Here is a 13,442-nt window from a genome sequence, read left to right as displayed (position 1 = left end):
GGTTGCTACCTTCTCTATAGTCTCATAGCTAAAGTATTTTATTTCTAAACTCTCACTTTGCATGTGTCTTTATATTTTAGGTACATTTCCTATAGGCAACATTTTGCTTGTTTTTGAAAGTTTCATTTTGCAAAATGAGATGGAATAATAAATATTGAAAATCAAGGGAAATCTGTTCATAGCCCCAAATTGTTTATTAAGTAAAACTTTAATTCATTTCTTTTTTATAGGTAAGTTCATGTATATTCAGTATTATAATGATATAGTATATATTCAGCATACCATACATTCCATATTATAATTAACTTTTATTTTACTTGTACCATATTCTGCTTCTTAACTGTTTTATAATTCCCTGTTTTACATCCCACTGGTGTCATTCCCAAACTAGACTTTGTACATACTCTTTCCTCTCCCATCCTAAGCACAGATCCCTAGTTTTGCTGTATAAGCTTTGTAAAGCCTTTCCTATATCTCTGTCAACTTCAGATAGGCTGGTGGATGAAGGATTGCCTCAGCCTTTGTCTGTATTTTAGAAGTTCGAGGTACAAAAGCTTTCCTTTCTCCTTCCAAGTTACCTCTCTTCCACTCCACCCAAAGTCCTCTGCTTCCTTTTGATACACCTCTGTGGGGTTTACAGTTCTATTCTTAGCCATTGTTTTTCTTGGGCTTCAAAGAGACAACACACTTTTTGCAAATCTTTTTTTTTTTCACAACGCACTTTTTGTTTCCCATAAAATGTAATTTTTTTTTTCCCTCCATGTTCATTCACTATTTTAAAAACTTTACCCTGTTGGGATTCTTTGGTCAGTTTTTATGTCAAAAAGCTCTGCTAAGTTTGGCTTCACTGCCACTACCACTAATATCTTTTTCTTGAGAAGCAGAACTGCACAGTGGAGATGATAGAGGTAGCCTCAGCACCCAAGTCCTATCTGGGCCACTCTCTACAACTGTAAAGTGGAGAGAAAGGGTCTGGTCAGTCACCAGAATAATGACATCACAGCTTTAGTTCCAATCCCTATCTTTTTTTGGGGGGGGGGATGAGGCAATCAGGGTTAAGTGACTTGCCCAGGGTCACACAGCTAGTGAGTGTCAAGTGTCTGAGACAGGATTTGAACTCAGGTCCTCCTGACTCCAGGGCCAGTGCTCTATCCACTGCGCCACCTAGCTGCCCCTCCTATCTTTTTCTTATGAAATGAGATGGTCTGTATTTCTGAGCAAGCCATTTTAGGCTGCTGGCCAGTTTCCCTCACTTTTCCACATGTGTCACACTTTGCCTTCTTTCTGTTTTTGTTGTGGATAAAGAATCTTGTGCAGTTCTAATTACAAATTTACAAACTATTTGTTTTTATGCTTTGTTGATTTTTTTTTTGCACCACAGCTATTTTTACTATTATGTCTCTCAATAAAAATCTCCATTATAACCAAGAAAAAAAAGTTAAAACCAAGTAGCACAATGACCAAGGGATGCAACATTCTGCATCTGTAGGCTCTCACCTCTGTGAGGAAGGAAATGTTATTAGTTTTCTGGAATCAAAATTAATCATTAAAAAATCTGATCTCATTTACATTACTGTAGTCTCTCAATCTCTCTCTCTCATATATATATATATATATGTATATATATGTCCTCCTGATTTTTATTGTTTCATTCTGTTCCATTTCTATAACTCTTCCCAAGTTTCTCTAAATTTTTAATGTTGGTTCTTACTGTGTAATAGTATTTCATTACATTTCCAGACCACAATTGAATTGTGGCTTTGTAGATATGATTTGTATGTTTATGTCCAGAACTCTTAAAGTTTGCTTAAAGACTGCATGCCTGTGTAAGCTGGATTTGAGTATCTTTTCTGTTGGTGTCCTGAGTATTTTGCCAACCTTTACTTTGTCCTCTGTATTTGGTTATCTTATGATTTCCTGAAATAGAGCACCAAGATTTTTTTTTTTCACGTTTTTCTGTTTAAAGAGATCAGTAACTCTTAGCTTCTCTTTCTGAGCCCTTTATTTTCATTCTATTACTTTCATTTGTAGTATTCTTATATCTTCTGGTACTAGCTTAATACCCAATCCAAAAAGGAGGTAAAGTTGATCTGGCATGACCTGGCTTTGACAAGATAATCCTGAAGGCTCTTTGTAAGCACTGCTTCCTTCTTGAGATGTTCACTAACCCTAATGATCTGCTCTGACATTTTCTGGGAATAGAAGTCAAACTCTCTGTCCTGTAGGTTGCAGACTATTCTCTTCCCTCTTTTGAAAATTAGGACAAGATTTGCTTCTCTAGCCCTGGGGAACCTTTTCCTTTCTTCATAATGTCTCCAGTATCACTGACAGTGGTGCAGCAATCCCACCTTTCAGTTCTATCAGGACCTAAGGACAGCATTCATTTGGACTCAGGTACTTGAATTCATCAAAGGTATCCAGAGTCTCTCTTGTTATTGCCTTCCTCATCTTGGGTATCAACTCCCTGTTAATCTTCTCTACCCCCCCCTCCTCTCCCCCAGCTTTCCAGTCCAAAGTTCATTCTTCTTGGCAGAGAAAACAAATGCAAAACAAATTCCTTGAAATAAATATCCAGAGTCAAGCAAAATAAATTCCCTCAACGGCTGTATGCAAAAATATCTATGGCTCATTTTCCCCCGGAAATACATTTTCTCTCTGTCCTGGATAGGATGTTACATCACTGGTCCTCTGGCATCAAGGCTGGTCATGTTTTTACATTGTTGGTAGTGTATAAATTGTTCTCCTGGGTCTCCTCATTTCACTTATCAGTATATAAATGTCCTTAGAATTGTTCATTTGTATAATAGCGATGTTATAGTATACATTGTTCAACCGGTTCTGCTTACTTCACTCTGCATCATTTCATACAAATCTTTCCATGACTTTTTGAATACATCTGTTCATTCATTTCTTACAGCAAAATAATACTTTATCACCTTTGTATACCACAACTTGTTCAGATCTTCTTTAGTTGATGGCATCCAGTTTTTTGCCACCACAAAAAGAGCTACACTGAGTAATTTTATACATATAGGACCTTTTCTTCATTCTCTGATCTCTTTTGGGTACACGCCTAGCAGTGGTCTTGCTGGATCAAAGGGCACATATGTTTAGCAACGTTTTGTGATTAATTCCAAATTGTTTTCCAAAATGGTTGTACCCATTCACAGCTCCACCGACAGTGCATCAATATGTCTGTTTTCTCCACAGTCCTTGTAACATTTTTATTTTTATTTTTGTCATCCTTGTGATTCTGATGACACTGAGATGGAATCTCAGAATTGCTTTAATTTGCATTTCTCTAATTAGTAGTGATTTTTTTTTCATATAGTTATAGATAGCTTGGATTTTTTCTCTTGAGAACTGCCTTTTTATATACCCTTAGGTCATTTATCAGTTGGAAAATGGCTCTAATTCTCATAAATTTGAATCACTTCCCTATATGTCTTGATAATGAGACCTTTATCAGATCTTTGCAAAGATTTTTTTCCCTCTAGTTAATTGTTTCCCTTTTAATTTTAGTTTTATTGGATTTGTACAAAAAGAGACAAAAGGAAATAGCCCCGGTCCCCAAAGTGCTTTAATTCTATTAGAAAAGAGTTTTTTTGGGGAAGATGTCCATCTTGGGTTGCCACCAGGACCTCCCCATAGAGATGGCCTTCAGGCACTTGGGGATGTGGGACTGGAATTCAGGAGAGCTTTAATGATGATGATGATAAGTAAAATTTGTATGGCACTTGTTATATACCAGGAGCTTTACAATTATTATCTTGTTTGATCCTCACAACAATCCTAGGAAGGGTGTGCTATTATGATCCCCATTTTACAGATGAGGAAACTGAAGCAGACAGAAGTCAAGTGACTTGCCCAAGGTCATGAACTCAGGTCTTCCTCACTTCAGGCCCGGCACTCTATCCACTGTACCAACTAGCTGCATTAAGGCTGAATAGATAGAATGAGAGCTCCTTGAGGACAGGGACTTGGATATCTCTGTATTCTCATCACCCAGCCTCCAGCATAGCAGAACCTTAAGAAATGCTTGTTGAATTTATACAGTAACAGCAATATTGTGAAGACAAACAGCTGTGAAAGACTTAGAAATGCTGATCAACACAATGACCCACCACAATTCCAAAGGACTCATAATGGAACAGGCTCTCCACCTCCGAGAGAGAGATTGGATGGACTCAGGGCAGATGGAGGTGGGGGCAAGGTCAAGGAATGCTTTTTTAAGGTCTAGGGGGACCTGAGGTTTTTGGTAAGTGGAGGAAGAGGGAATGATTGATAGTCCAAGTTCCTCCAGGTGGCACAATCACAGAATTTAGACCTTCAAAAGGGCCTTGGAGAGCTAGTCTGCCATCCGGATGTTACAGGAGAGTATATAGAGTCCTAGAGAAGTTCTCTGACTTGCCTGACCTCACATCCAGAATAGCAACTGGGATTTCACCCCCAATCCTTAGGAATGGAAATCTAACACTCAGAGGAACTTGGGGTTTTTGATTTAGACCTAGAAGGGACCTGAGAGGGCTGTCTACTCTATCTCTTTTTGTAAATGAGGAAACAGGACCAGAGGAGGAAAGTGATTTGCTCAAAGTCACACAGTGAGCAGAATCAGGATTTGAATCTGGGTCTCCTGACTCTTCAACAAGAAGCGAATGCAATCAGCGGATGGCGTGGGGAGATGACAAAAATGGTCATTGTCTAGTGAAAAGACCAAGTTCTAGTTAAAGAGCATGAAATCCAAGTGGACCTGGTCAGCAAGATTTTATGACTTCCTGCAACAGTGCGCACATCTGGAGGGAGGATGAGGGCAGGAGATTAGAGCCAGAGCTGGGTAACAGTTGAAAGTCCAGAGATTGGGGAGTAGAGGGCAAGAACTACATTGTTAAGAATGCTGACTCCAGAGTCAAGGTTTTTAAGGGAAGAAAGTGAAGCGTGAACGTTGGTGATGTGCTGAGATAGCAGGGAAGGTCACAGTGAGGCCTGAGCTGGTGGGTTACACAGTGAGAGAGGTGAAAGGCCAAGAGAATGTGGTCAGAGAAGGGACTTTCAAGAGTTTGAGGTCACTTTCAGGTGATGGTCACATTGCTTCCAAGGTAACATGGAAATGGAGGCCATGGGAGGTGAGGAAGTGAGGTAATAAATTATTTGAAGGGTTGTCAATGGGAACTCGGAAGTCCCTAGGTGTGAGGTGTGGGGTGGAGAAGATCTAAAGACTGTGTCAGGTACTAAACTCAGTTGAGAAAGGAGAACAGTGTATAGATGACCACAGCAAGGATTTAGACAGCCATGGTACCAGTAGATAGCATGAACCTCAAAGGAGGAGAGGCTGGAAGTGACAGCAGGGACTGTGGAATTCTCCTCCTGGCCCAGGGTAAGGAGGGCCCTGAATGAAGAGGACAGTGAAAGCTGGAGATGGTTTCCCCCTCTGGAAAATGGAAGAATTGGCTTTTTGGGCTCACAGGCTCCTCCCAGCTGCCAACTTTGGTGGCTCTAGGCCCCCTGCTTAGATGTATGTGCTTTCTGGTTTTCCTCATGGTCTTGCACTTGTGTGAGCTGCTCTGGGAGCCCACCCCACAGGGAGAACATGCTTTCTTTGGCCCTGGGTATCCCATATTCCAAGTACTTCCCTTTGCCATTGCCTCTGCCTGAGGTTAGCTTTTCTAGCAGGAAACATTTGTAAGACATTAGTAAAGAAGACATTAGCCTGGGCATACATTCTGGGTCTGGTCTGGCATACGTTTTCTTAGTTTCTCCCATGGCCCCTTGCTAGCTCATGGGAGAAGAGCCTCCAAGGGCCTCCTTTGGTTGAACAGAACTTCCTGTACATGTGGCTCTGGAGCCAGTCGGGTGTCATTCAGGCTGCTGTGCTGACCCTTGGAAGGAGGAGCCTTTGTTGGAGACCTGCTGCCAAGTCCTTTCCCTGATTGCCTTAACTCTAATGGGTGCTTTGTGCTTCTCAGGTTGCTTCCTTTCCCTCAAATGCTGTGACCGAGGATATATACACCAATGGGTCTGCTGCACCAGCTAGTCCTGGACCTGGCCAAGGCAGTCACCGTGAGCCACGGAAAGTCCGCTTTATTCAGTTTGAAAAAGTCACCGAGGAGCCCATGGTGAGCTGGTTGGCAACCTTCCCTCTCCCTCCCCTCTCCCTTCTGTTCTCCTTCTCCTCTCCCTCCCCCCCCTTCTCATCTTCCTCTCTCTCCCCCAGTATAGACCAAATTTAGATGGAGTATGGTGGATGAGCTAGAATTTAGGGCCTTTCCTCACCCCCAATATATGGTCATGAGCCCCTTCTTGCTGGGGAATGTCCCTTGGCCTGGAAACAGGAAACTTCAGAAAGGTGCTTGCTCAGTTACTGAATGCCACTCCCTCCCTGCCACCCCCATACCAAGCTCTATTAAGTCAGGAGGCCCATTGTGGTATAGTAGAAAGAACACTGGCCAAGGAATTTGAAGACTTGGCTCTGAGGCCTGGCTCAGCCAAAGTCTAAGCCTCAGTCTCCCCATCTTTAAAATGGGGCTGATAGTTTTAGAACTCCTCTAGGTAGCCTGGTAATGATAATATGCTCGTTTTGGAAAAGTGAGCTCCTCTTGTTGTTGGGGACAAGCTTGGCACAATAACATAGCACATCTTCCTTAATGTGAAGGGCCTTGTACGTTTCCCTTTCTTCCAGGGAATTACTCTGAAGCTGAATGAGAAACAGTCTTGCATGGTGGCCAGAATTCTCCATGGAGGAATGATTCACAGACAAGGTAGCTTTTGGTGCTCACCTATGAGAGCCTTTCTCTGGTGTGGGGGAGGGAATGTGCCCATTGCCCAGTGGGGGATCCTAGGGAAATGTTTGCAATCCCCAGACCTAACAGTGAGAGCTGTCCCAAAGTGATTTTCAGCAGCCCAGTTCACCAGTATGCCTTGTACATCTGGTGGCAGTCAGTCAGCTGGTTGGTTGGTTTTTGTCCTTTGTTCTCAGAGAGGACCAAATGACATCACTATGGTAGAGTCAAGTTTCAGTGTGTCTGACTGGCTGATCAGACCAGTACAAGCTCAGAATGCTCTACCGTAGGTTGGCGCAAGTAGTCCGTGTGAACATTTGGGGTGGATTCTCTAAATTTGCTCATCTTGTACTTCTTAGCTGTTTCAATTCTGCTTTGCTCATAGAGCACAGCCCCTTCTCTGATGAGGGCATGCCATGTGGGTGATCCTGTGCCAGTGTCTCCCATGTCACACAATTAATTCCAAAGTTCTTAAGAGAGACCTTGAGAGTGTCCTTGTATCACTTCTGTATAGCTGTGTGACCCTGGGCAAGTCACTTAACCCCAATTGCCTAAAAAGTTTAAAAAAAAACCAGAAGTATAATTAGGAAAACAGTGGGGTACCCTGGTGCACAAGCTACACCAAGGGGCACATGGAGGCTGGATCTTAGGGAAGGCCAGGTTACAGAGGAATTGAGGAATAGTTAGTAGGAGGTTGGGGGGGGCCACCATGTGAACACTTGCCCTGTGTGAGCTCTCCATAAAAGTCTTTTTGGCAAGCAGATGTTTTATGTACGTTGGTCAGCAGACGCTTACTAAATGCCTACTGTGCGCCAGGCACTGTGCTGAGCTAAGGGCCGGGGAGCAGTCACTGCCCTCAAGGAGTTTACAATTCAATTTACTGTGCCAAGTGTTGTGTGAAACACTTGGATGTCTACAAGTGATCCCTCACTCAAGTGTACCAGCTAGAAAAGAAGTTTTACAAACCTGAAATGATTCACAAACAGTACCCGGTTGTGACCCGCCCTGGCTGATCTGGGTTCACGGTCAGCCCCTGATGCCTAAAGGCTGTGTGACTGCGGATAAGTCATTTCATCTCTTAGTACTCAAGAGCTCTTTGGGACTGGTGTGTGGGATGTGGGTGGGTAGAGGGAGGAGAGGGGAGCTTGTACCCTGGGAAGGGAAGAGCACTGAGCTCAGCTGAAGGGTACCTCCTGTGGCTTGGATAGGCCCTGGGCTGAGTCCCTGTGTCTCCAGCATCTGCTCTGGAGCATAGCCTGAGCTGGGACAGGGCAGTGCCTTGCCCAGGGGTCACACTTTCCAAATGGAAACATGAAGTTGGATTTCTTGATTCCACACCTCCAAGGCCCACCCCTGGTCCGTTGCCTCTCTCCTTGATTTCCCCAGGTGTGTCTTATACCCCCCCCTTTATTTCCCGCCCCACACCAATTTCATGTCCTTTGCCTCCTCATGGAAGATCTCCCGAGTATGCGTGATGGCACCAAGAATGCCAGTTACTCTGCAAAGGTGTTTTCCTTTTTTAGAAAAAGTCTTGCCTTTCAGCATCATGTCTTTTTTGCTCTTGGATTTGGCAAGATTCCAGGGTGGTCACAGGATTGAGGGGTGCATGGTTAATTCTTTCGCATTTCTCACTCCCTCTTTGGTGTTTTCCCCATCAGTTCATGCACCACACAGAAATGGGGTACTGGCTTAAATTACTACAGTTCCAGGAGAGTGGGAGGACTTTTGCCTCCACGTGGAAGAAGATGCCTTGACTGTGCTGTCTATTGGTTAGGGATAGGGAATAATAGAAGGGCTGGAAGTCTTGCCCTTGTGCTGCCCCTGCCTCTGTACCCCCCCCTGCCCCCCTTCCCCCCCCCCCCCCCCCCCCCCAGCACATGCCCACACAGTATTGTTTCTGGAGTGGGTGGGATGTTGAGTTGTCTCTCCAAAGATCTCCTCTCCTCAGTTCATTTTCTCACCCTGGCAGGCTCCCTTCACGTGGGAGATGAGATCTTGGAAATCAATGGCATGAGTGTGACCAACCACTCTGTTGATCAACTGCAGAAGGTCATGGTAAGTATGGAGTGGGGGGGTGGTTAGCACCCAGCAGTCCTAAGCCCACCCTAGCTTTGGGGGCCCATCGAGCAGGTGCCTCCTGAAGGGGGATCTTACTCACCCTTTTTTGGTGTGTATAAAATGAGAAGGGGGAGCACCACCTGGTATGGATTTCATTGAGTGAAATTTGGATGTGAGCTAAACGTATGAGACAGGAGCATGCTCCAGTTTTCCTTGGGGGAGCACTAAGATTCACTGGCCAATGGATAACAAGACAATGCATTGGTCCATTGCTGCCTCATCCTCACCAGAAGGCATAGCAGGCACCCACAGTACATGGAACAGCAGTTACCACACACAGTGGTTGACAGTTTGGGGGGAATTGTCTCCTTGTTTCCTCCATTACACCTGAAGACACTGAGAAACTCAAAAACAAATCGATCTATATTAATCATTCCTGCATTTTGTGTGTGTGTGTTTCCTCTCCCTTTGTCCGATAGAAAGAAACCAAAGGAACAATCTCACTAAAAGTGATTCCCAACCAGCAGAGCCGTCTCCCTGCTCTCCAGGTAGGTGTCTATGTGTTCTCTGGAAGGCCTTGTTCACGGAAAATGAAGGCCGAACTAGTAGCGTGGCTCCTTGAGATTTGCTTGTGGTGGGCCTGGGACTCTGTTAGACAAGATGGATGTCGAGGTGTTGAGAGGAAGGCCTCTGGAAATCTCTCTTCCCTAGTGGGAAGGGCCATTATCACAGGCCAGAACAATGCCCATGGTCTCAGCCTAGGGAGGCTCTTGGGGATGTGTACTTTGCCTGGGAGCCACAGGACCCTGGACTGCTGAGGACAGTGGCAGCCGGCCCTCTCACTTTAGCTTTGGACAGCAGTCTTCAAACAGGGTGGACCATGACTGGAGGCTCATTACCCCGGCCTTTGCCTGAGCAGCCGCCGGTGCAGAGCAGTGAGAGACAACGTTACGTTATTACCTTCCCTTCATTTTAAGTCATTATGTTTATATGGGCTTGAAGGTATGTACATGCTGTCTCTTTTGGGTCTCACAAGAGTGGCGTGTGGGGAGAGAAAGGAGGTGCTTCTTTTGTTGTTCAGTCATTTTAAGTCAGTCTTTGTGACCCCATCTGGAGTTTTCTTGGCAAAGATATGGGGGTAGTTTGCCATTTCCTTCTCCAGCTCATTTTACAGATGAGGAAACTGAGGTAAACAGAGTGAAGTGACTTGCCCAGGGCCACACAGCTAGTAAGTGTCTAAGGCAGGATTTGAACTCAATTCTTCCTGACTCCAGACCCAGCACTCTAGTCACTGCACCACCTAGCTGCCTGGAGGTGCTTCTATTATCCCCATTTTACAGAAGAGGAAACGTAGTCTCAGAGAGCCAGAGTGATTTGCACAGGTTCACGCAGCTAATAGTTTACAGGACTGACAGAATTGTTGTAGGCTGGGAAGGGAAGGAACTGGAGAAGAGGCAGTGGTGGTGGTGTTGTGCCTAGAGGAAAAAGGGTGTGACCATCAGGTCTAGTCCATGGGTCACCCAGGGGTCCTCAGTGAGACTCTGGGAGATCTGCTCCTAGTACTCTTACCCTAAGCACAGTAACTCCTGATCCTCTTGGATCAATCAATGTGCATTTAGTAGGCAGCTACCATGCTTAGGCACCAGGATTACAAAGACACAAATGAATTAGTCCCTGCCCTCATTCTTGATCCATTCCTTTTGGGAATGATTGGTCAATGACTTGCCATGCACTGGAATGGAGGGCAAGAGATGTGGATTGAGGTTGTCTTCATTGCTTGTGGCATCTGGGCCTCAGTTTCCTAATCTGTAAAATGAGAGGATTGGACAAGATACTCTCTATGATCGTAGTGATGGTAAGTGCCATCTGAGCAGCAGTTCATTGTATTTTCTACAGAAATGTACCTTTATTTCAGGTGGGTAGTCAGACTCACCCAAACCAGCACACCTTTCCCCCCAGACTACCCTTTTCTTGGGTAGATCAAGGCAGCCCCTCTGTCAATTCCCACAGTCACCATTGACTAGAATCGTGGAAGTAACTTGAGTTGACTTGTCAGGGCCTCAGACCGCCTCAGAGGTCTCACAAGCATGGTAGGTGGTAGATGGTGGAAAGTGGGTATCAGGCGAGACTTGGTGTCAAGGAAACCTGGGTTCACATTCTGCTTCTCACATTTAGCAGTTTCACTGCTTTTGGTGAAACATGTAGGAAAAATTAGCCTTAGTTTCCTTATCTGTAAAATGAAGTTCACCAAGATAGTCTTAAAAGTCCCCACCAGCTCTAAATTTGTGATGCTCTGAATTCTGCAGTTCTATGATTAAGGAGCATTTATTAAGTGCTGGGAATTCACCAGGCCCTAGACATAGGAAAACCCACAGCAATCTTGCCCTCAAGAAGTTTATGTTTTACTTGAGGAAACATGTATACAGAGAAATAAATATAAACGCGTACAGATTGTTTGGGGGAAGAGGTGTTGTAAGATCATGAAGGGAGTCTATAAAGGAGAAGGCCCTTCTCTCCTACTCCCCCCCACTTTGGGGGTTTAATTGAGCAGAAGGATTTCTCAGGACCTCATGGATTGGGGGCTGGGGGAGGGCATGGTGAGATCACGGGAAGAGAGATGGCCTGTAAGGAAAGACAACCAAGGAGGTGAAATCAGACCATAAGCATCATTTCAGGCTCGACATGAGCAAAGCATGTGGTGAGACCTTAAATGATGTTTGGGGTACTGGGGATCCGGGGAGAAGGAGCTTGGCAGAGACTTGGCTGCCAGAGGCCTGGGATGCAGAGACTGTCCTGCCTGACAAGTCTGTTGCTGGGCCTCTCAGCCTTCCCATCTTTGGCAGACTTACAGATCCAGCTGTTATCCCCCATCCTGCCATCCTCTAATCTCTTTTTACTGTCCTCTGTATCTCCTCAGTGCTTTGTCTCTACCTCTAGGGTGTTTTTGTAGACAACACAATCAGATGCTATGTCCTTGCCACCATTGGGATCAGAGAGGACATCTTGGCCAAGGCCCTTCTTTTACTGAGGCTTTGAGAGAGAGTATGCCTGGAGTCACACAGGCACAAAAGGGGAGAGTAAGTGAGGATTCAAGCCCGGGTTCTCCTTGAGTCCAAATCTAGGCTTTTCTCACCAGGTCCTGAAGACTGACTCTGTTCTAAGTTTAGTTGAGAACTCATACTAGGTTGACTGTGTGTACATATGCATGTGTGTGTGTGTGTGTGTGTGTGTGTGTGTGTGTGTTCCTAACTATGTCTACACAGATCCAATTATGTAGACCACTTACACTTATTCTTTGGGGAAGAAAAAGAATCGACTCCTGTTCCCCTAGATTCTGTCCTGGGCCACATTCTCTCTATATTCTCTCTGAGGGGTTGCATCCATTCCCATGGCTGCACTACATACCTAATCTATTTGTCTTTCCAGTCCCACATAGCCAACTTCCCATGTACAAAACTGACCTCATCTTCCTCGTTAAACTTGCCTCTCTCCCAATACCTCCATTTCTGGTGGCAACACCAACGTCTTCCCAGTTGCTTAGACTTGGCAACTTAGTGTTGTTCTTGAACTTTTCTATCTCCCTCACCCCCACATCCACTCAGGTGCTAAATCTTGTCTGTTCCACTTGTCTGACCTTTCTTGCCTTTGTCCCCTCCTACCTCTCACATGGCTACTAGCTTAGTTCAGACCTTCTGACCCTCTTAGTTTCACTATTGCAACAGCCTCCTCACTGACCTCCAACCTCAAGACTTCAGGTATCTGGGACTTCTTCATTGTGGGCACTCCCTCCACTGACCTTGATAGATAGCCTGAGAGTTTTTATAGGCAAAAAATTAATCCTGTGGCCAGCTTGGTGATGAGCCTCTCCAAACTTAAAACTTAAGTGGATTGGTCCTGGGACAAGAGAAAGTCTTTGAGAGTAGAAAGTCCTCTCCATGCCATGATGATGCCGGATGATACCGGGTGCTGCCAAATCCTCCTTCCTAATTCCTCAGATCTGATAGTCACTCTCCTTGGCTCAAGAGCCCAACGTCTTAGGATGCTATTTAAGGCCTTCATCAGTTGTGCTCTGAACTGCCCATTTCATATTATTGTCTTAAAAGCACTTTATGTTCCTCTCCCAAGCAAACTGGCTAGCTGTTCCTCAAACCCAGCCTACCCTCTGTACCCAGTACACCCTTGGGTGCACTCATGCTGGCCACAGCCTAGCAAGTATTCTCTTTCTTTGAGTGCTGCCTCCTATGGGAAGCCTATGGAAAGGAGCTGGCTTACTGGGATAACTGAAGGGACAAGTCATTGCCTCCCGACCTGAGCTCCTCAGGAGCTCCCCATATTCCCCAAGTAGCAGGCAGCTAGCTGCCTTCTTTTGGCCTGGGCACACTGGCTTAAAAATTCCGTCCTTTCCTCTGTGCAACTATGCCTTTCAGCTGCCTTTATTGGAGTGAGTAACTGGATTGGGACTCTGTGGGCCCCTTGAGTAGCTGGGTTCACACTGGATTGAGGCAGCTTGGTGGGGCAGTGAAAAGAATGCTAAGTCTAGACAGGAAGACCTGAGTTAAAAACTGGCCTCAGACACATAGCTATCTGTGTGGCCTTGAGCGAGTCATT

At 45.1% G+C, this 13,442-nt stretch overlaps 1 protein-coding gene across 1 annotated transcript in view; it reads left to right on the top strand.

Annotated features, from left to right (window-relative positions):
* Positions 1-13,442, top strand: part of MPP1 (membrane palmitoylated protein 1) — a 75,781-nt gene that overhangs the window by 30,784 nt on the left and 31,555 nt on the right. Inside the window, exons 2-5 of the mRNA XM_027838961.1 lie at positions 5,964-6,113; positions 6,677-6,755; positions 8,746-8,831; positions 9,314-9,382. Coding sequence (XP_027694762.1) covers positions 5,964-6,113; positions 6,677-6,755; positions 8,746-8,831; positions 9,314-9,382 — 384 coding nt within the window. The remainder of the gene's footprint in view (positions 1-5,963; positions 6,114-6,676; positions 6,756-8,745; positions 8,832-9,313; positions 9,383-13,442) is intronic.

Source organism: Vombatus ursinus, unplaced genomic scaffold, assembly GCF_900497805.2.
Source record: "Vombatus ursinus unplaced genomic scaffold, bare-nosed wombat genome assembly UNPS02014831.1, whole genome shotgun sequence".
NCBI lineage: Eukaryota > Metazoa > Chordata > Mammalia > Diprotodontia > Vombatidae > Vombatus > Vombatus ursinus.
This window is presented reverse-complemented; position numbering and strand designations above follow the sequence as displayed.